This window comes from Prionailurus viverrinus, chromosome E1 (assembly GCF_022837055.1).
Source record: "Prionailurus viverrinus isolate Anna chromosome E1, UM_Priviv_1.0, whole genome shotgun sequence".
NCBI classification, from domain to species: domain Eukaryota; kingdom Metazoa; phylum Chordata; class Mammalia; order Carnivora; family Felidae; genus Prionailurus; species Prionailurus viverrinus.
In genome coordinates this window covers 789,544-810,412 of record NC_062574.1, presented here as the reverse complement: position 1 = coordinate 810,412, position 20,869 = coordinate 789,544, and the positions used below count along the sequence as shown (strand labels likewise).

Genomic DNA, 20,869 nt, shown 5'->3' with positions numbered 1-20,869 from the left:
CAAAGAGCCCAGGACACCCCCCACCCCATTCCCTACACGTGCTATGAGAAGGCCCCCCTCAACCTGTCCTCCCCCAAAGGGCTCCCCCGGACCCTCACTGCAGACGCTCCTCCGGCCTGTGCCCCCCCACTCTGCTGCGGGTGACCTCTGAAATGGCCGATGCCCGTCTCCTGCCCTGCAACCGGGGGCACAGGGCCTCTTGTCCCTGAGGCCGCAGGCACGTTCTCACAGTGGCTCTCTTCCCCTGGGGGCCGCGGGCAGCTCCAGGACCGGGTCCCGCACCCGTGGGCAAGAGGCGCCCCCACTGCCTGTCTGCCTCCCGCCTCCCCCCACGAAGCCCCAGCTCCCTCCGCAGACGGCGTCCTGGACGCTGGGAGGCCGGCAGCAGCCTCGGCGGCTTCTTCCCCGGCACACCCAGTCACCCACACCACGGCAGGCACGCGCCCCGCTGCGGGCACCCCCACAGCCGCGAGCACCCCCAAAGGCAGGGGCACCCTGGCAGCCTCAGGGACCAGCCCGCTGGCTCTTCTCCTCCACAGGCCATCCGCAGGTCCCTCCGTCACCGGTCTCTGTCCCCACACGCCCGAGACATCCCCACAGCTGGCATTGGCCATCATCGGCCCGGGGGCCCCCGCCGCCGTGGGCACCCCCTCGGCCCCAGGCATCTCAGCAGCCTGCCCCCCTCCCAGCGAGCCGGAGGGGCCCCCCGGGCCCAGCCTCTCCCCCGTGGGCCCAGGCATCCCGGCGCTGGGGGGCAGCCCCACCCGTGAGGGACCCCTGGCGTCTACGGGTGCTTGCACCGTGTCCCTCTCCCCCCACAGGCCTGCGACACCCCCGGGGGTGGACTCCTCCCGGACCGGCCGGGGCGTCCTGGGAGCCACGGGCACCGGGGCAGCGGCAGACGCCCCTGCACTCGGTCTCCGTCCCCAAGGTCTCGGCACACCCCCAGAACCCGTCTCCTGCCCCGCAAGCCCGGGCGCTTCAGGACCCCCGATGGCCTGCCCCCTCTCCCACGGGCCTGGGAAAGCTGCAGAAGCCGCAGTCTCCCCCGCAGACCACGGCCCCTCGGGAGCCACAGGTAACAGGGCAGCAGAGACGCCGTCGCACAGGCTCAAGCCACCTCGAGAGCCACCGTCCTGGCACGTGGAGCCGGACACCCACACGGCGGTGGGCACGGCCGCAGGCGCCCTCGCGAACCCCCCCGGGCCGCACCTGTGCCTGGGCAGGACTGCGGCCCCAGGCAGCCCCTCTGCCTGTCTCCTTCTGCACAGACAAGACACGTCCCTGGGGCCGGCCTCTTGACCCGCAGGCCCGGGTGCCCCCAACGCTGCGGGCAGCAGGGTCTCCTGCTCCCCCAGAGCCTGCCTCCCGTCCCACAGGCTCACAACACCCCCACAGCCTGTGTCCCCCGCAACCACCCCCGGCGCCCCCAGGGCCCGCTGCCCGTCCCACAGGCCTGGGGCAGCCCCGTAACCCGCCTGTCCTCCCAGGGCCCCTGGTCCCGCCACTGCTGCCCCCACCGGCTGCTGGGTCCCCCACACACCAGGGATGCTCCCGCAGCCCGTCTCCCTCCCCAGGGCCGTGGGCACCCCCAGGCCCTGCTCCACACTCCACAGGCCTGGAGCGCCTCCAGGGCCCACCTGCAGCTCGGCAGGACCGCATGCCTCTGCGGCGTGTGCGGCTGCCCAGGAACCCGGGTCCCCTCCAGAGCCGGTCTCTACCCACACAGCCTGCCCCCGTTCCCTGAATCCTGGGTCACCCCCACATCTAGCTTCCTCTTCAACAGCGCAAGGCACCCCCACGGGCTGTCCAGTGCCCCACGTGCCAGGAGCACCCCCAGACCCCATCCCCTCCACGGCCTGTCCGTTCCGCCACGCGCCCAGGGCACCTGCACAGCTGGCTTCCTCCTCCACCCTGCCGGGCGCCCCCACAGCATCAGGCAGCACCCTCGAAGCCTGCCCTCCTCTCCATGAGCCCGGGGTGTCCCCACAGACGGTCTCTGGGCCAGGAGCCCCCGGCACCTGCAGGGACTGCCCTCTGCCCCACGGACCAGGGGCACTCCCCCAGCCCCTCTCCCTGTCCACAGGCGTGGGCCACCCCGCGGCCTGTCCTCTCCCCAGCAGGTAGGGCACCATCCCAGGCACACCCCCAGGCAGCAGGCCAGCCGCCTGTCCCCGCCCGCACAGGCCTGGGACCCTCTCACAACCCGCCCCGGGCCCAACGCCTGTGGACACTCCCGAGGCCCTGGGCATTGCCCGAGCCTGTCCCTTCACCCAGGGCCCCGTGAGACCACCCCGGCTGGTCTCCACCCAGGAGGCCCTGCCGGGGACGCCCCTGTCAACCGGGCCCTCTCCCGCGGGCACCGGGTGGAGCTCCACTCTGCTTCCCTCCCCGCACCCCGCCGCCGCCCGCATAGCCTGCACCTTCAGCCACAGCTCCAGGATGCTCTCGTGCCCCATGGATCCCGGGCGGCCTTTCCGCTCACAGCCCCGGGGGCTCCGGTAAGGCGCCCCGTCCTCCTCCCCGCCGGTGCCCGTCACCCACACCGACCCGACAGGCCCCACCACCTGGGGCTCCCCCACCGCGCCGTCCACCCACACGGCGCCCGGGTCCCCCGCGGCCTCCGCCGAGCCTGCGGCGCCGGCGGTCTCCGAGGCCTCCGGCCCGTTGGCCCCCGCCGCCCCGGCCGCGTCGGCCTCCGCTCTCCTCCCCCGGGGCCGCCGACAGTCTCGCAGCCTCTCTGCGCTCACGCAGCGCGTGTCCCACGCCGAGGTCGTCGCCCGGCGCCCCGCTCCCCGGCCGCGCGGCGCCCCCGCGGCGCCCCTCTTCCCCCACGGCCTCCCGCGCCCGCGCCCCGGCCGGCTGGGCCCCACGCAGCGGCCCGCCGCCCCGCTCATGGCTGCAGGCCCGCCCGCGCCGCCCCGCTCGGCCCCCCGCCCGCCGCCCGCCGCCGGGGCCGCCGCACACACGCACGCACGCGCTCGGCCCCGGCCCCCCGAGCTCCGCAGGAGCGGCGGTGACGGGGCCCGCGAGCGGCGGGGCCGGCCGCGGCTCAGGGGCTCCTGTCCCCCGGGCCCACGAGTCCGGGCGCGGCTTCCCAGAGTCCCCCCGGCCCCGGCCCGAGCCCACCTGGCCTGGGGCGCGGCGCGGCTACCGGGGAGCGGGCGGGGGGGCCGGCTAGGCCGCGCTTCCGGCCGCTCGCGCGGTCGCCATAGCAACGGGCGCAGGGCGGCCTGGGAGCCGTTAGGGCTCCCGAGCCGCCTAGGGGTCCCGGGGCTGCACGGCGGCAGGGTGGGCAGCCGCCGCCCATGGGGCCCGGGCCGGGGAGGCTGGGGCAGAAGCCCGGGTGCCTGCGCAGAGCCAGCACGGAGGGCACGGGCCAGCCACAGCCGGAGGCGGGACGCGGCGCGGAGGCCTTGTGGCCGCCCCCGGCTCCCGTAGCGCCGTGGAGCCCCGCCGGCCGCGCCCCCGGAAGCGGCCGCTCCCCGCCCCGTCCCGCGGCGGCGCCTCCCGGAGACCCGGCCGGCGGTGCGCGGCGCGCCCTCCCGATGGCCGGCTACGAGGTGGTGAGCGTGTCCGGCTTCGAGGAGTTCAGCCGGGCGGTGGAGCAGCACCGCGGCAAGACCATCTTCGCCTACTTTACCGGCTCCAAGGACGCCGGCGGGAAGAGCTGGTGCCCCGACTGCGTGCAGGGTGAGAGGCCGGGACTCGGGGCCCGCGGCGTGGGAGCCGAGCGAGAGCCAGACGAGGGGGCTCGCCGACCCTCCCCGCCGCTCGACCCGGATACCGCGCGCATCCAGTCCCCGAACACCTGTCCCGTCCCCGGTGCGCCTCGTGTGTCCGGGACAGGGGAGCCGGTCGTCCGCCGTCAGCGAGGACGCCCCGCAGCGTTCTAGGTGCCCGTGGCGCGGGGGCCCATCTGCCCTCGGATCTGGCCCTCGGCCTTCAAGTGGTTTTCTGGTCGACCTCAGTTACGGGCTGAGGACTTGAGCGAAGACGGAAGGGAGGGGGGAAGGACGCTGTTCCTCGGTGCCGGATTCTAGAGCCCATGAGTAATTATTTCATATCAACTTTTGTTTTAAAGCGGAGCCAGTCGTGCGAGAGGGGCTGAAGCACGTCAGTGAAGGATGTGTGTTCATCTACTGCCAAGTGGGAGAGAAACCTTAGTAAGTGCCCGTGTGCAGTCCCTCCTGTCCCGGATGCTAGACTCGCGCACTTAGGCTAGGCGGAAGGGCCTCGGCGACTAAGGGTCTGCATGCTTAGGGCGGTCGGGCAAGTCAAACAATCAGACACTATTAAAGTCCTAGTCCTCAAGCTTTTACAAACATTTACAAAGAAACCAGTGATTACTGAAAGACTAAATGTAGGAATCTATCAAATATTAAATGGGGAGAAACCAAGTAAATGTTACCCATAATCACTTTTTCTTTTTCGAAACAGTTGGAAAGATCCAAATAACGAGTTCAGAAAAAACCTGAAAGTAACTGCGGTGCCTACACTCCTTAAATACGGAACAGTAAGTGTCTGTCGTGTCATTGTGGCGGGACTACAACTGCCCCCGTCAAAACTCCTGTTCTGGATTCAGATTTTAAAAGATCTTGATGTTTGCTCCCAGTGGGGATCTATTAAAATGCACAGCTTGGCTGTCCATCCCTATGGGCAATCAAATAAACTATTAAAAATGCCAGTATCTTAAGTATTAGGTCTTTTTCATGCTTTGTGAAAGCCACTCTGTTTTAAAATTCTCTAAGCACTGCTCAAGAAAGTTGGTTAACGTAATTCCTTAAAATACTAGCATCAATGGTTGTTTTCTACTGACTTCAGGATTCTGGCTACAAAGAAGGCCCCTCCTCCAGTTTGGCCATGGCCAAAACTAACGAGTTCTAAACTAACGAGTTGAGGGAAGGCGATGGCGCTGGGCTTGCTGTCTCTTGTTTTAGTCCACGGAGCTGAGTATTTTAATGATTTATCTTAAGGCAAATAGTTATTAGAACTACCTAATAAGACTTGTTACAACTAGATGATGGTCTTTGAATAGCATGGTTTCTCCATCCGAAGATTTGTGTTAACTCAAGGAAGAACAACTCCTTCCCTCCCTAATGACGTTTTTGTAGCTGTGGGTTAAGATTAGACTGCTCTTCTCTTACAGCCTCAAAAACTGGTGGAATCCGAGTGTCTCCAGGCCAACCTCGTGGAGATGTTGTTCTCCGAAGATTAAGAGTTGATGACAGTTGTGTCTTGATTTCCTGATCTGCTCTGGCATAAAAGCAGTTGCGTACTTGCTTTGAATTCATGTTAGCAATAAATAAATAAATGAATGACGATGTAAAAAATAGTTTATGTCTAAACAGTGCTATTAAAATGCTCACGAACCCTCAGTTTGCCTGTAATATTTGGGAATTTCTAAGATACAGGTAAAATACGCCTTCAGGAGTGACAGTAACAGCACTGGGGATGCATTATTGGAGGTGACAGAAATATCTAAAAGTCCCTACCAGTAAAGGCAAATTCCAAATCTCCAAAGGAGTTAGGATCTTTTACCGTAAATGCCACAACTTTACAAAGAATGGCTCCTAAAACACCTTGTCTGGCTTTAGAACGTACAACTTCCCGTAGCCAGTGACGGAGAGCACAGCGCACCTAATGCAGCCTCCCTACTCACTGCGGGCAGTTTTGCTCTCCTGTCTCAAGAGGCTTTCTGGCTCTGGCGGAGGCAGGTGGCACAGGTGGGTCAGAGACCATGTCGTCGAGTGGTGGTGGCCAGAGTCCCAGCCACCAGTCACGCCGATCACCACCGCAGACAAGCTTCTTAACCTGTCTGAACCTCAGTCTCCTCCTCTATGGACGCGGGTGGTTCTGCAAGTGACACGAGAGCAGGACAAGGCAGGTAACGTGGCCCTGGGGTGTAGTACCGGCCACGGAAACGTCAGCTGTGCTGGATGATCACAAGTATTTGAGGCTCCTCATCTTTATTCTAGTCCAAGGTCCAAGGGCGCAATGAGAAATTAACCAACAACCTTCTCCTTCCGGTCACCGGGTCAGTGACACGCCGCCTGTTCCTTTAAGCCCTCTTGCAAAGCAAGTGGGGATACGGATAAGTCCTCCTTTTGGGCAGAGTTTAAGAACCTTTCTGCGGTTCCTGCTCTGATTTAAAGAAATCATTCACAGGGGCGCCTGGGTGGCTCATTCGGTTAGGCGTCTGACTTCGGCTCAGGTCACGATCTCGCGGTCCGTGAGTTCGAGCCCCGCGTCAGGCTCTGGACTGATGGCTCGGAGCCTGGAGCCTGCTTCCGATTCTGTGTCTCCCTCTCTCTCTGCCCCTCCCCCGTTCATGCTCTGTCTCTCTGTCTCAAAAATAAACAAACATTTAAAATAAAAAAAAAAAAAAGAAATCATTCACTCTATTCCCCTCATTCTGTAGACAGAGGGTAGGCAGGGTAATGTTCAGACGGACAGTAAGAAGGAGGGAGACGGACTTGCCCAGGCCCCACCACGTGTAAGGTACAGAGCTAGGCTTATTAGAGTTTGGGACATTTGGTGGCCCTCCCCTTGCCCCCCTCCCCACGACTCCTTAAGCTGGTTTAAAGCACCTAACGTTTCTGTGTTTATTCAGTTGGTCAAGTACTAACAATAACTTACAAATCCACAGGGAAACCAAAGGAGAACAATTCTGGTTGGACAGAAGTAACCTATTAGCAAAAAGTTAGCTGCGTTAAACAGTACACTACAGTTCTAGGCGCTGCCCCAGGGAAGGCAGCCAGGAGAGTCTCTGTGTTCTCTGCACGAGAGCAGTATGGACGCGTCCCAGAAGCCAGTCCTGGACCCGGCTCTCACTTTCCCGCTGCGTTATTCTGCTGCTGCTGCTCCGCCAGGGCTTGCTGAAGGCGCATCCGCTTCCGGGAATAGTGCTGCCAGTGCAGAATCTGCTGCTCGTCGATAAACTTGGCGCACTGAGCGTTCACCAGCTCCTTGCGGAAGTGCTCGTACTGAAGCAGCTCGAGCATGTGCAGACACTGTGGGTACCTGGGTGCGAGTGGACAAGTTAACGACCGGCACGGTCTAGGTCAATCGCGCCAGGCTCCAACTCAGTTTCTCGCTCAAAACTGATGTCGTAGCCTACCATTTCTAGAACATTCGTTCACTTTGGTAGTACAGGTTCTGTTTTTCCTGTTTCTGCAAAGAAGCCGCTCATCAAAAGTCAGCATGAAGCAAAAGTTTCCAAAGGGAAAAAAACTTAAGTTCAGAAAGACCGAATAGCCCGCCCAACACTACCCGGGAGCTGGTAAGCAGAGTCAAACTTTGGGGGCAATCATTCAGTTCTGTGGTGGTGTCCAAGGTGAGGACCACAAACACTTTTTATTTTAGTAATTACCTGTTTATAGTTGATAACTACCGGTTTTCCATCAGTAGGGAGAAAGACAAGTTTTATTCAAAACCGACTCCGTTTCAGAAATAACTACGCGCGAGCCCTGCACCCTACTTTCCACAGGGACGGAACAGTTCTGGAATTGCTTCACAGGTACTCTGAGACTGAGCAACTGAGTACGTCAGCACACCTGAGATAAAGAGAGCCAGATCTCTGACTGGTAGGAAAGTTGTTACACACGAGGGTGGCGGGGTGGGGAGGCTGGGAGGGACCCTGTGTTAAGGAGCTGCAACTGGAAACATCAGTATGAACTCCTGGCTTTTAATATAGAGACACAGAAACAGACAGGGATTAGAAGTACGTACACACACGTACGTACACACACACACACACACACACACACACACACACACACACACACACACTTCTTAGCTGTGTGTCCTGAGAGGGCCTAGCAGCAATGACACTGGTACCAACAAGCACACTCAGATGATGGATTGTGAAACACCATTTTCCAGGGCCCTGGCGAGATGGCTGGCTCCAGGGCCAAGGCAGGGAAGGTACAAGATGAGCCGGGAATGTTATGTAGTGCCAGAAAGAGGAGTGCCCAGAAAATCGTGGGGATGAGTCACAAGGACTCAGGAGGCAACCCAAAGGGGCTCCTGGTGGCCAAATCTGGAACCATTACAAGAAAACACAATTATAATCCAAAAAATAAGAATCCAGGAGTCCATATTGATGTGACTCTTTTAAATGAATAAATAGGGGGTCGCCTGGGTGGCGCAGTCGGTTAAGCGTCCGACTTCAGCCAGGTCACGATCTCGCGGTCTGTGAGTTCGAGCCCCGCGTCAGGCTCTGGGCTGATGGCTCAGAGCCTGGAGCCTGTTTCCGATTCTGTGTCTCCCTCTCTCTCTGCCCCTCCCCCGTTCATGCTCTGTCTCTCTCTGTCTCAAAAATAAATAAAACGTTAAAAAAAAATTAAAAAAAAAAAGAATAAATAGGGAAAAGAGGAATGATTCATCCTCATACCTAAACCACAACTGATAAACGTAGAAAGTGACAGAATTAGAAAACCAAGTAAAAACTGCTTTGGGCAGGCATCAACAGACTAAGTATGACACGAAACAAAGTATGTACACAGTCTCGAAGCATTTCCTCGCAAGACACTTATTAAATACAAAAGGAAAACTAGTAACTTGATGTGGTAAAACCGGGCAGTTACCACCTGCCTCAACCAAGTGGCCAAAATTAACATCACTAGTAGCAGGTCAAATTGACTTCCTGCAACTCCTGACAGGATATATACCAAGAAGTTTAGAAAATCACTTCCGGGTCACAGTTGGGGGGGGGGGCAGAGGTGGGGAGTGCAGGGGGAAGGAGCAAGAAACTCAAGATTAAAGACTTAAGGAGGCATAAATACAAAATATAGCACAGGAACTTAGACTGGATACCGTCCCAGACACAGGTCATTAATGAAACAGTGGACAAAATCAGAATGAAGTCTGCAGACTAGATAATATGTTAATGTTAATGTTCAGATTTTGATCACTGTCCTGTGGTTACAGAAAATGTTAACATTTAAAATATCTGGGTGAAGAATATATAGGAATTCTCTTTATGATTTTTGCAGCTATTTCATAAGTGAAATTATTTCAAATAGAAAAGACATGAGATCTGAGTCCGTTAAAAAACCTTCAACTGTAAGAGACTTCGGAGCCAGACTTGTGCAGGCGGCATAGACAGGACGGAAGGATGAAAACCATATATACCGCGGGGTGCTTCCCACGTCTTCATGTGCACGTAAATCACTCCCTGAACGCAGACTCTGATTCAGCAGGTCTGAGGTGGGGGCCTGGGTTCTGCATCTCTAACAGGCTCCCAAGTGACAGCAGGGCTGCTGGTCTGGGGACCACGCTGAGGAGCAGGGCGCAACCCCACTGCTGTCCTTCCGAGACAACATCGGTATGCTATCGGCACTCCAAAGACACAGCTGCTTGTAGCTGTTGGTGCCTGAGCCTGAATGCCTTGCTCACACCCAACCTCTTTCCTTCTCATGCAGGCATCAGGACGGGGAAAGACCTGGGTGTGAAGGGCATCAGGACGGGGAAAGACCTGGGTCTGAAGCGCATCAGGATGGGGAGAGACCTGGGTTTGAATACCAGCCCCGCCACTCACCAGCTGGCTGGCCTTGGACCAGGCTCTCAACCTCGGGCAGCTTTAGCTTCCTCACCTGTAACCTAAACCACCGTGACAACCAAGAAAGTGGTCTCAGGTGGCATTCGGTCAATAAACGGAACTCGGACACGCAGTGATCATCTCTCAAACTTGTAAAGACAACGCTCAGAGTATTTTCACAGGCTACAACTCTGGCCTTAACCGACAAGAGGAAGTTAAGAGGTACCAAAGGAAAGTTGCCCCTTTAGATTTCGGAAAAGTAAATGAGGCATAAACGGAGAACTCAGTTAACAGCACTGATGAAAACAAGAACAGAGGAGTTGGAGTTGGCATAAAGCTCTCATCGAGTCGGCGATGTGAATCCCTGCCCCCCCTCCCCCCATGAAAAAGTAACAGGAACTCAAGTTACACTTACTGGAGCGTAACGTCCACCTGAAGAAGTGTGGCTGGTCCACCGCACCCTGACTGAACCCGAAGGCCTGTGTCTAGCTCCTGGCAGAACAGCGGAGGGCACGGTTGCAAAATACCCCAGGGAGGGCGCGTGAGAAACAGCTGACAGTGGCTGAGAAAGCATGGGTAAGGGCTACGTCGCAGGGGCGGGTACCGGCTACCAGGGAAGCAGGACGAGCGGTGCCAGGGTCTGCACGCGGCGGCCGCCCCTCAGGTGAGCCAGCCCCAACATGGAAGGGGGAAGCCCCGCGGTGAGCAGACCCTCCAGATTTAGGGAGTAACTACAAGTCTGGATTATTATACGAAACTCTCCGACCTTTAAGGTCAACAACTCTTAAACAAAAGCCTCCTGCGACTGATGACACACGCCCACAGAGGTTAGCCTGCAACCTCTCTTGAATGCAAACATCTGAAGGGCAGTTGCCTCAAGGGGTCACAGACGGGTTCCGGATTGACTCAGGGGCAAAACTGGAGATCTGGGTTGAAGCTGCACACCGGGGCATCATAGCCCAATAAAAGGAAACACTTCCCGTCATGCAGCTAGCAAGGGAACCGGCTGTCCCTAAACAGAGCAACAGGCCCTCCCTGGAGCCCTCCAGAGCGCAGCCGGCCATCCCGCCAACACTGGGGGGACACAGAACTCCCCGTGCCTGTGGCCCTGTGTCCACACAGAGTCTCCAAGTCTACGTACACACACCACCTAGTAAAGTCTTCACTGTGATTATTAAATAAGTGGCTGTTTAAAAAGGACCAGTAAGGGAGCAAAGGGGTCCTGCAGGCAGAGAGATGCGGGCTTCAAAAACCAGTTATTAGACACAGATCAAAAAAGTGAGTTGGATAAAGTACAAGTTTGAGTCATTTCCCTCTCAAATGTGTTTGTTTAAAAAAGAAAAAGACAAGAAGGGCGCCTGGGTGGCTCAGTCGGTTGAGCGTCTGACTTCGGCTCAGGTCATGACCTCGCGGTTCGTGGGTTCGAGCCCAGCATCGGGCTCCGTGCTGACGGCTCAGAGCCTGGAGCCTGCTTCGGATTCTGTGTCTCCCTCTCTCTCTCTCCGCCCCTCCCCCACTCATGCTCTCGCCCTGTCTCTCAAAACAAATATTAAAAAAAAATTCTTTTTAAAGAAAAAGACAAGGGAAAAAAAAAAGACAAGTTTCACCATTGCCTTCTGACTACCTAGTTAGACAAAGAAAAGGCCCGAGTTCAAGGTTTAAAGAACACAATTCTTGCACATATGCGCTCTAAAGAAAGACAATAGCTACAGACATACTGCCTTTTTTTTCTTTTACAAACTAAAGGTTTGTGGCAACCCTTCATCAAGCAAGTCTGCCCGCACCATTTTTCCAACAGCATTTGCTTACCTCATGTCCCTGTGTCGCATTTTAATAATTCTCACATTTTAAACTTTTCATTATTATTATATTTGTTATGGTGATCTGTGATCATGACTTCCTAAAAGCTTAGATGATGGTTAGCATTTTTTAACAATATATTTTTTTATTAAAATATCTACCTTTTTTTTTTTTTAAACACTATTGCACACTTAATAGCCTGCAGTATTGTGTGAACATAAGCTTTATACACTGGGAAACCGAAAAATTCATTTGGCTTGCTTTACGGCAGGGTTAGGGTCTGGAACAAACCCACAGTATCTGAGATGTGGCCGTAATAAGAATCAGATAAGGTCACCCCCTCCAGAAAATCTTGCTGATAAGTGCCCTATGTTCTTCAGTTTTCAGCCGACGACTATGCCATTGCATTTAAAGACTGTGGGTTCGTTAGGGTCGGAAACGCAGAGAGATGGGGTGACCAGTACAAGTACAGTCAGACAAGACAGAGCTAGGTCACACAGAGCCTGAGCCCAGGTAAAGAGAAGGAACTCTGTTCTGCATGGGATGGGAGGGCACTGACAGGCTCTAAGCAGCAAAGTGTCCTGTCGTAACATTTTTGAAAGAGCAAGATGGCTTCTGTGTAGAAAATTATTTTGCTTCCTTTGGCTTGGAGGCGGGAGGACACAGGATGAGGGTAAGAGAGGCAGGGATGAGCAGTGAGATCGCACAGTAACCCAACTTAGAGATGAGGCGGAGAAACTAAAGACGTAGAGGGGTTCAAAATACAGTTTTTCCAATGTGAAACTACAAAGTCTGTTAAATGTCAGTGTCTTGGAATATAATACACTACATACACATTTAGGACTGTAAAAATTAAACTTACTTTAGATACTTGGCATATTCTGGTTCTTTCCAGTAAAGCAAGTACTTAAGATAATTAACAAAAGCTTTGTCTTTGAAGTAACCTCTTTGGGCAAGAACTGAAAGGCATAAAAACAAAAAATATATCTGTAGAGCAAACCAATCCTGGAAGGACCGATCGATGACCCCTAGCATACAGAATCTACGTATGTAAATCCCCACCACCACCACACACTGAATTCAGAACATAAGTCCCAGTCCGTTCAGACACACACACACACACACACACACACACACACACGCACCCGTTTAAGTGTAGTAGTGATCCCACTGAACTGAACATACATAAAAGTAGACATTATTACGAACTGCAATTCTTCTTGTCAGAGATGTTAACAGGTACTCAATTCCATCAGGCGCCCAACAACTTACAATTAAGGTAATTGGGGTTGGCTAAACACTGCACGAATTCCAACTCCAACTGAAACCGAAGTCGATTTCCAGCATCATCTAGGACGGAATACAGCAAAAGTCACCCAAAATAAAGGTCACCACCTAGAACACTGACTTGTAGAAAAAGACGTGACTGCCGCTGAGAACGTATTTCTGCAAAAGTAAGGGCACGGCGTGGTTTTCCTAAACTGGGCGTGGGGGAAGGTGGCCCTTCCCCACTAGTCCGGGGGAAGCAGAGAGCGCTCTGCTCAACAAGATCAAGTGAGGCGCTCCTCTAAAGACAAGAGCAAAAGGCGCACCCACGGGGCAGGACACCCACCACCCGGGAGCCACGACCCGAGATTTCCAGACTGATCAGCGGGAGAAGGTCGTAATAACCGCGCCTCAGAGCCCCGCTAAGTACCCCGGGGAAAGTCCAGAATGCAAGCTGCAAACGGGCCGACGGGACGTGCGCCGGTTCGAGAAATGTCAGGGGCAGAAAGGCTCACAGTCGGGCGACATCTCACACTTAAGCACGCTCATCGGGGACGCGGAAAACCAGCGGCGGAACGGACGGTTCAGGAGCGCGTCCTGCCGCTGGGGCCTCGCCGGGAGGCCGATGGGGTCGGCGTCCGAACGGCAGAGGTGAGAAGGAAGGAGCCGCGGACAGGAGCCCCGCCGGAGCTGCGCCGCAAAGGAGTCCCCGGGGAAGCGGGAAGAGATGTCTGGCCCGGGGCACCTGTGTTTGCTAGGGTCCCGAGCGCTACTTACCTGTCTCCATAGCGACGGCCGCGGCCATCGCGAGCAAAGCCGCCCGCCACCACCGGCCCCAAGAGCAATTTGCCCGCAGGTTCCGGAAGCGGCGGCCCCTCTTCCGGTCGCGGGGCAGTGTGGGATGCGGGGCGGGGGCGGCCCCGCGCAGGCCCCGCTCTCCGGCTCCGGCTGCGACCCCGCCCCCCGGCCCTTCGCAGGCCCCGCCCCCCGGCCCCTCACAGGCCCCTCCTCTGGCTCCCGCGGGCCCCGCCCCCGGCTCCGCGCAGGCCCCTCCTCCGGTCCCTCTCAGGCCCCGCCCACCGGCCCCGCGCAGCCTCGGGAGGCGGCTCGCAGAGGGTCAGAGGCAGAGCCGTGGCGCCGGCCGAGGGGGAGCTAGAGGAGACACGGCCGATAGGGACGTGTTTTGGAGGCAGGGCTGACATGACTGATGGACGTGGAAGGTGAGGGAGAGGAACAAGAGAACCAAGAATGACTCGAGCGGTCCGGTGCGCGGTGGTGCCAGTTCCTGGGATGAGGGTCACTAGGGAAGACAGGTCTGGGGGGAAACCCAGTTGAGGTGTGGCGTGTTGAGTCTGAGATGCCTGCAGAATACCCGCAGACGCAGAGGGGCGGCGGGGTGCAGGAGGCTGGCTACCGTGACAGGTGAGGGTTGGAAGTACGAATTGAGAGCTCGTGGGTGCATGGGTGGCATTAAAGCCACGGGACTGAGTGACTGTCACCTGCCAGTCTGTCCCGCTCCTTTTATGCCCCGTGAATGGATTCGCGAGTACCAGCTGGCTGAACACCCCTTCCCCTCTCTCAGCCCCACAGGGACCTGCCACAATTTTTCCTTGCCCAGAGCCTCCTGGTGGCCACCAATAAGGGAGAAAGTTTGCACTGAAATGGTAGACAAATCTTGGCTTTCACAGGCTACTACTGCTCCTGGGAAGGTCTCGAAGGTTCATGTCCTGGGTTTTTGGTTTTGTTTTTGGCGGGGGATGCGGGGGCGGGGGGTGTGGATATCAACCTGTCATCCTAGTCCCAGGTCCTCATGGGAGGGCCAAGGCCACCTGAACCGGTAACAGTGGTTCTCCACTGGGGGCACTCTGGCCCCGCAGGGGACACTTGGCAGTGTCTGGAGATATTTTTGTCACAACTGTGCGGGTTGGACGCTTCTGGAATCTAGCGGGTGGAGCCCAGGGATGCCAATAAACGTGCCACAATGTGCAGGACCCCGCCCCACCCCGACAATAGAGAACCACTCAGCCCCGAATACCAACGGTATCAAGGTTGAAAATTCTGAAGATTCTAGCAGCTTAGAAGGCTAGAGCGTGGTCCGTTGGGGGAAGCACCCCACTTAGTAGAAGGATTTGCTGCTGGAGGGGGTTAGAGGCAGTGGCCTCTGTCACATGTCAGGACAGGTGCTCCGAGAGAGGGAGATGTTGATTTTGAGGAGACCTTACCTGCCTGCTGCCAGTGACTCCTGTGACATTTATCCCTGGAGGGAAGGTGGGTGGGCAGTCCCATCTAGCAGGTGTAGGTGACCTTGATTCTGCAGGGCCTCGCGGTGGGGTCGGGCACTGGCCATTGCCAGGCACTGTGCTGAGTCATGACCCACACCACTTCATCTAATCACGGGGCAGTGCCCTGGGCTCAGGGGCTCAGGCCAGGGGGGTGGTGTAAAACCCCAGAGGCTACCCTAAAGCTTCTGACTCATGAAACTGATGCTGTAAACTAACAATTAGACTTTGGAATTTAGTCTTTGGTGAGCTTACTAATTCTTTTTAGCGTGACAGACCATGTGCATTATATACACTCTCTTAATCAGTGTCTTTTTTTAATTCATTAATTAATTTATTTTAATATTCATTTTGAGAGAGAGAGAGAGAGAGATAGTGTACCAGTAGGGGAGGGGCAGAGAAAGAATCCCAAGCAGGCTCCGTGCTGCCAGTGCAGAGCCCGATGCAGGGCTCGAACTCACGAACCGCAAGATCATGACCTGAGCCGAAATCAAGAGTCGGGCACTCAACTGACTGAGCCATGCAGGCGCCCCAATCAGTGGTTTTTATGTTTATTTCTTTTAATTTTTTTGTTAAAAAAATTTTTTTTACTGTTTATTTTTGAGAGACAGCAGAAGACAGTGTGAGCAGGGGAGGGGCAGAGAGAGGGAGACACAGAATCGGAAGCAGGCTCCAGGCTCCGAGTTGTCAGCACAGAGCCCGACACAGGGTTCGAACTCACAAACTGCGACATCATGACCCAAGTTAGACGCTTAGCCAACTGAGCTACCCAGTCGCCCAGAAATCAGTGGGGTTTTTAAACATTTTTTAATGTTTACTTATTTTTGAGAGAGAGACAGAGACAGAGAGAGCATGAGCAGGGGAGGAGTAGAGAGAGAGAGAGACAAAGAATCCAAAGTAAGCTCCAGGTCCTGAGCTGTCGGCACGGAGCCCAACGCGGGGCTCAAACTCGTGAACCAAGAGATCATGACCTGAGCTGAAGTCGGATGCTTAACCGACCTAGCCACCCGGGTGCCCCAGAAATCAGTGGGGTTTTTTTTAATGAACAAAGTAGTTGCTTTTCTTTAACAATGTTCCTTACTGACATTTTTATTACAAGGTGATATGTGTTATGTGTAACAAATGAATATAATTCAATGATGTGTAAAGAAAAATTTAATAATTTGTCATCATTCCTTTCCATTACATCCTCTGGAAATCATTGATGTCAGCAGCCTGGTGCATATCCTTCTAGACCTTTCTGCATCCACCACTTCCATACCCCTTTGTAGTAGCACGGGGAAGACGGCTTGGAAGATTACTGGAAACGCCAAAGACTTGATTTCCAGATGATTGGTTCTCTTGAAAGGATACGGGATTCTGGGAGCTTCCTTCTCTTTGTTATGATCATGCCATAAAAAAAGGGCTTTATGTAAGTTTGTCCTTCCCAATTTCACTTATCCGTGTTTCAAAGCTGAAACCCAGAGAGGCATACACAGAGCAAGATGGCATCCAAAAAAAGACACGAGTTATGAAGGAAAAGGATATCACAAGGTATTTGTCACGTACTCTGCTTTACATCTGCAAGTCCACAGGTTTAAAATGACCCCGTGTGTTGGGGCACCATGGTGGCTCCATCGGTTAAGCGTCTGACTCTTGATCTCAGCTCAGGTCATGATCTCACGGTTCGTGAGTTCGAGCCCTACGTAGGGCTCTGTGCTGCTTGGGATTCTCTCTGTCTCCCTTTCTGCCTGTCCCCCGCTCACACACACACACTCTCTCAAAACTAATTAAACTTAAAAAGAATAAATAAAATGCCCCGTATGTTAAAGAAGTTTCTATCGGTCATAATGTTTGAAGCACCTTCTGTGTACCGTGTCTGTGTGCCCTCCCCCCACCACACACCGTGGGAGCTTCTGTACCTGCGACGTGGATGTGAGGCTGAGCCCAGCAGGTGCACAAGAAGCAGAGAGCAATGCTGTCCCTCCGCCCCTGCCAAGAACGCCCGCCGTCAATGGCTCCATCTACTAATCCCTTGGGTTGATCGAGCTAGGTAGCTGTCTGTGGTTCTTGGCGACCAGGTTAGTTTGGAAAACTAAGCAAGTACGAGTCAGCACCCGTCACCGTCCTCGTAATCCATCCGTTTAAATGTAAGCTGAGGGCAGCTCAGGGACTCCAGCATGTGCATAACCGCGGTCAGCTGTGTGGAAAAGGCTCGAAAGAATGCCCTTAACGGGACCCTCTTCCCCCCCCCCCCCCCCCCCCCCCCCCCCCCCCCCGTCACACAAGCCACGGGAAGAACCAGTGAGGCATCTGGTCTGTGCTCTGGGCATCCTGCCCTGGATCCGTGACCCAGCTTCTAGGGACTTCCGCATGCTGTGGCCCAGAGAAAGACTTCACTGTTTAAACCCACCCCACCCCCATTTTCCCCCCATCACAGTCGATCTTCGTGGTACAGATGGAAAAGCTGAAGTCCGCAGCGGCCGAAGGCAGTTTGGCTGGGAGCAGACATCCTTACAACCACTGCTTCCTGCCTCCTGGGACGGTTTCTTGTCATAGCCAAGTGGAGGTGAGTGTGAGCGTGGTGTCCCTAAGGTGAATTTGCAGGGAGCACCGTGCACGAGACTAAAACCAGAGGAGGAGGAGAGACAGGAGCGACACTTCTATGGAATTCTCCAGACACTCTCATTCCCAGGAGACTCTGTAAACAGCTCATTACACTTTTGAAGGTGTTATTAGGTACAGAAGCGTCATCATGTCTCGTTGATAAATTGGCCCTTTATGGGTAGGAAATGCCCGTCTTCCCGTGTATGGAGGACGTGCTGTATCATGTAGCCGGATCTTGGTTTTTTCTCCTAACGTAATCGTTTCAGCCTTTAACTCGGGATGTGTAGGCAGCTTCTATTTTCTGTGATTATTGACGGGGTTGGCTGATTTACTCTTTCTGTTTCCCGTTACGGGTTTCGTCAGGGTTCACAGCGCCCGTTTCGGACCACGCTGTGCCCACACGTGGAGGCTATGTGCGTGGCGTGCAGCACAGGAGCCTTGGAGGGTTCGCCCCCGTGCCCCGCCTCCGCTGCTGTCCTCCTGTGTGTCCCCCACGTCGCAGACCCCGCGTTCGTGGCTGGCGAATTCGATGATGTTTTCTAGAAATGTCAATAACAACTTCTGAAGGTCCTATTCCCTCGCACCGTCAGGGACACGGGAGGCCCGTCCCTTCGCGTGGGTGCAGAGGGTCTCGGTCCCCTCACACCTTCCTCCCTCCTGCCCGAAGCCCTTTGTCAGTGCAGGTTTCCCGGTGTTGTGTGTCCAGTAAAGCTGTAAGTTTGTCCTCGTGTTTGAAATATGTTTTTTCCTGGACAGAGAATCCTTACTTTCTCTCTCTGTACATTAAAAGTGTTATTCCAATGCCTTTTTTTTTTTTAACACTTATTCATTTTTTGAGAGACAGAGTGTGAGCAGGGGAGGAACAGAGGGAGAGGGAGACCCAGAATCCCAAGCAGCCTCCAGGCTGTGAGCCATCAGCACAGAGCCGGACGCGGGGCTCGAACTCACGAACCGTGAGATCATGACCTGAGTGGAAATCGAGAGTTGGACGCTTAACCGACTGAGCCCCCCAGGCACCCCCACCCTCTTCCTGTTTCTCATTCGGGGTTCACTGCGTGTTTGGGATCTGTGGCCGGAGCTTGGGAAGTGAGGGTGGGCATTCAGCACACTAAACTCCAGAAGAAAATCTGGGACTGTGACGTCAATTCTGTGGATGGCAACCTGCATTCTTCTCATTAACGAAGTGAACACAGAAAAGTGCGGAATCTGCCCGAGCGTTCACACACTGTAAAGGTGAGATGTGCCTGTGGAGGTGCTGTGTGCTGTCACCGTGTGGGACATGCTCACACTGGGAGTCACGTCAAACCCGTTGGAGGAAAGCGCTATCCGAGGCCTCCTCCCACTACAGAGCCCCTCAGAGTCCGGCCGCGCCCGGCTTAGCATCCGTGCCATGACAGGCAGTGGACAGCAGAGGTCAGGCCATCCCCGCAGGGCGGCCGAGGCCCTACCTTAGCCGAGAAGCAACAGGCCCGAGGTGGCAGCTGTTAATAGAAACCCCAGCTGTCTTGCCTTGGGGTGACCACTTGGGAGAGCCCGCCGTCCTCTCCCCCGGCGAGGCCTTGCCGCAGGACCCTTCCCCACCTCTACCCCCAGACCGGGTTCTTTGGACGTCAGAACACCCCTGGATACTTCAGGGGAAGGTCCTGGCATTGAGGCTTGGGCCCCAGCCACATTCACCTTGGAAAACCGGGATTCGGGACCGTCCCCGGCCAGCCCCAGGCCCCACTAGTGCAGTTTACCGTCCCCCACCGTCCCCTTCCTCTCTGCTGGCCCGTCTGCAAAGTGCAGCCACGGGTGCGTTTCTGAAACGTTTCACCCTTCCCTTCCCACGTCCTCACACCCTTGTGGTGCTTCTGCGCCTCTGACACGGCGCGCAGCCTGGCCGCGGGCTGAGCGCCGTGCTCCCATCACACCCTGCTGGTGCTCACTCCTGTCCAGCCCGTGCTCCCCAGAGCCGCCGCGGAGGGAGACAGGGCCACGGGGGCCGGCGTCGTGTGGCCTGTCCCCCGTCCTCGTCCGACCCAGCGGGCACTGTGGGTGGGGCATGGCGTGGGCCCCCACACGGGTAAGCCTGTTGGATCCAGCCCTGGGGCCTTGTGCTCGTGGCAGGAGCCTGGCGGAGATGCGGGACCCTGAGCCTGAGCCGGAGCCCCCCAGGAGTCAGCACCACGACCCGGGGGGCTCCCCGCCGCCTTGGCCCTGTGTCCCGGCTCCCTCCACCCTTTCCCACCTCGCTGGCCTCGGCCAATCCTCAGGGCCTGTGCACTTTCCACTGCCGATGCCTGAGCGCTCTGCCCCGGATTTGGTAACGATCTGCCCCTTGGTGTCCTTCAGGCGCTTGATCACGTGCTGATTTTACTGATTAAATGCCCCCTCCCCCACCTCCGTCACTCCCAACCCCAGCCCTTAGGATCTGTGCACGGCACTTACACAGCCAGCACTGGAGTTTGTGCGCCCCATGGGAAGAACAAGGACCTCGGCTTGCAGGTCACGACTTCCCGCCCCCTGGTGCAGAGCAGGCCAGCACCGTGTTCGCCCTAAGGACGGATGAACGAGTGAACGAATGGTCAGGAGGGACTTCAGGACCCTCTGCTGTTGGGACTCAGACCGAGGCTGCCCCTGAATCCCCATGGGTCTGCGCGGGGTCGCTGGCTCCTCCGTGGGCGGCCAGGGGGGGCCCAGGTGGACCCTGAGCAGACGCTCGGACGCTCCTTCTGCCGGGTGGCATGCAACCTGTCCCGAGGCCCTGCCCAGGCCTCCCCGCACCCCCGAGCCCACCTGCTGGGTGTTCCCACGCCCCCGCTGCACCTCCCCCCACAGCACCCGTGTGGCTCCCCCTGGGATGCTGCCTCGTTGACCTGCCCCCGTGCCTCCGGGCAACTGGAAACCCATCAAAGGCAGGGACCGTCCTAAAGCCTCTCTTTGTCCGGTGAGCACGCATGGACCAAACGAACGAGGTTAGGTTGGTGTGGACACAGCCGTGTCACCCAGCATTCCTGGCCCCCGTGCGGCAGGCACAGGCTGGGCCTGCTGGGGGGGTGCAGCCTCGTGGGAACACCGGCAAAGGGCATCTGGAGGCAGACGGGCTCTGAATAAAGACACACTTGTCCGAGGGGATGTGTTCATTCACCCACCGCGCGGTCCTTCCCGTCCCCTCCCGCTCCCCAGCGTGTACGGGGTCCCTACGCGGTGCCGTGGGCCGTGCTGGTCGCCAGGAGCGCCGGGCAATTCGGGCTCAGGTCCGTGCCTGCTGCCGGGTAGGCCAGGAGGGCTCAGTCCGTGACAAAGTGCCGTCGCCCCGTGACGCTGTAGCTGGGAGTCCGGACTTGCGCGGGCTTACCCAGATGGCTTCGCCTGCAAACAGCAAGAGCCTTCAAAGCCATTTCATTCATCCCTT

General features: G+C 56.6%; 4 protein-coding genes and 1 long non-coding RNA gene across 5 annotated transcripts in view; 2 read left to right on the top strand and 3 right to left on the bottom strand.

Annotated features, from left to right (window-relative positions):
- Nucleotides 1-3,391, bottom strand: part of KIAA0753 (KIAA0753 ortholog) — a 42,928-nt gene extending 39,537 nt beyond the window's left edge. Inside the window, exon 1 of the transcript XR_007146668.1 lies at nucleotides 3,130-3,391. The gene's annotated coding sequence lies outside the window, so the exon portion shown is untranslated. The remainder of the gene's footprint in view (nucleotides 1-3,129) is intronic.
- Nucleotides 42-2,897, bottom strand: LOC125151811 (collagen alpha-1(I) chain). Its single transcript, XM_047833270.1, has one exon. It carries the CDS (start codon nucleotides 2,895-2,897, stop codon nucleotides 42-44), a length of 2,856 nt encoding a protein of 951 aa, XP_047689226.1.
- A 70-nt stretch (nucleotides 3,392-3,461) lies between the features above and the next one.
- On the top strand, nucleotides 3,462-5,378 carry TXNDC17 (thioredoxin domain containing 17). The gene is made up of 4 exons (XM_047831745.1): nucleotides 3,462-3,693; nucleotides 4,085-4,166; nucleotides 4,441-4,516; nucleotides 5,150-5,378. The coding sequence occupies exons 1-4, from the start codon at nucleotides 3,549-3,551 to the stop codon at nucleotides 5,216-5,218; spliced, it is 372 nt and encodes a 123-aa protein (XP_047687701.1). The 5' UTR covers nucleotides 3,462-3,548; the 3' UTR covers nucleotides 5,219-5,378.
- A 1,202-nt stretch (nucleotides 5,379-6,580) lies between these two features.
- Nucleotides 6,581-13,489, bottom strand: MED31 (mediator complex subunit 31). Its single transcript, XM_047833954.1, has 4 exons — nucleotides 13,385-13,489; nucleotides 12,614-12,691; nucleotides 12,204-12,300; nucleotides 6,581-7,023 (listed from the first exon to the last, which is right to left on the bottom strand). Exons 1-4 carry the CDS (start codon nucleotides 13,410-13,412, stop codon nucleotides 6,831-6,833), a joined length of 396 nt encoding a protein of 131 aa, XP_047689910.1. The 5' UTR covers nucleotides 13,413-13,489; the 3' UTR covers nucleotides 6,581-6,830.
- A 238-nt stretch (nucleotides 13,490-13,727) lies between these two features.
- On the top strand, nucleotides 13,728-18,196 carry LOC125152178 (uncharacterized). Its single transcript, XR_007147072.1, has 3 exons — nucleotides 13,728-13,827; nucleotides 17,306-17,434; nucleotides 17,836-18,196. It is a non-coding gene; the product is annotated as an uncharacterized LOC125152178 (long non-coding RNA).
- Nucleotides 18,197-20,869: the final 2,673 nt, after the last annotated feature.

Coding starts and splice junctions, on each gene's coding strand:
- TXNDC17 (XM_047831745.1), top strand. CDS start 3,549: ATGGCCGGCTACGAGGTGGTGAGCGTGTCCGGCTTCGAGGAGTTCAGC. Junction 4,167..4,440: donor CAAGTGGGAGAGAAACCTTA/GTAAGTGCCCGT, acceptor TTTTCGAAACAG/TTGGAAAGATCCAAATAACG. Junction 4,517..5,149: donor CACTCCTTAAATACGGAACA/GTAAGTGTCTGT, acceptor CTTCTCTTACAG/CCTCAAAAACTGGTGGAATC.
- MED31 (XM_047833954.1), bottom strand. CDS start 13,412: ATGGCCGCGGCCGTCGCTATGGAGACAG. Junction 12,692..13,384: donor GGCCGTCGCTATGGAGACAG/GTAAGTAGCGCT, acceptor ATTCCGTCCTAG/ATGATGCTGGAAATCGACTT. Junction 12,301..12,613: donor CAACCCCAATTACCTTAATT/GTAAGTTGTTGG, acceptor TATGCCTTTCAG/TTCTTGCCCAAAGAGGTTAC.
- LOC125151811 (XM_047833270.1), bottom strand. CDS start 2,897: ATGAGCGGGGCGGCGGGCCGCTGCGTGGGGCCCAGCCGGCCGGGGCGC.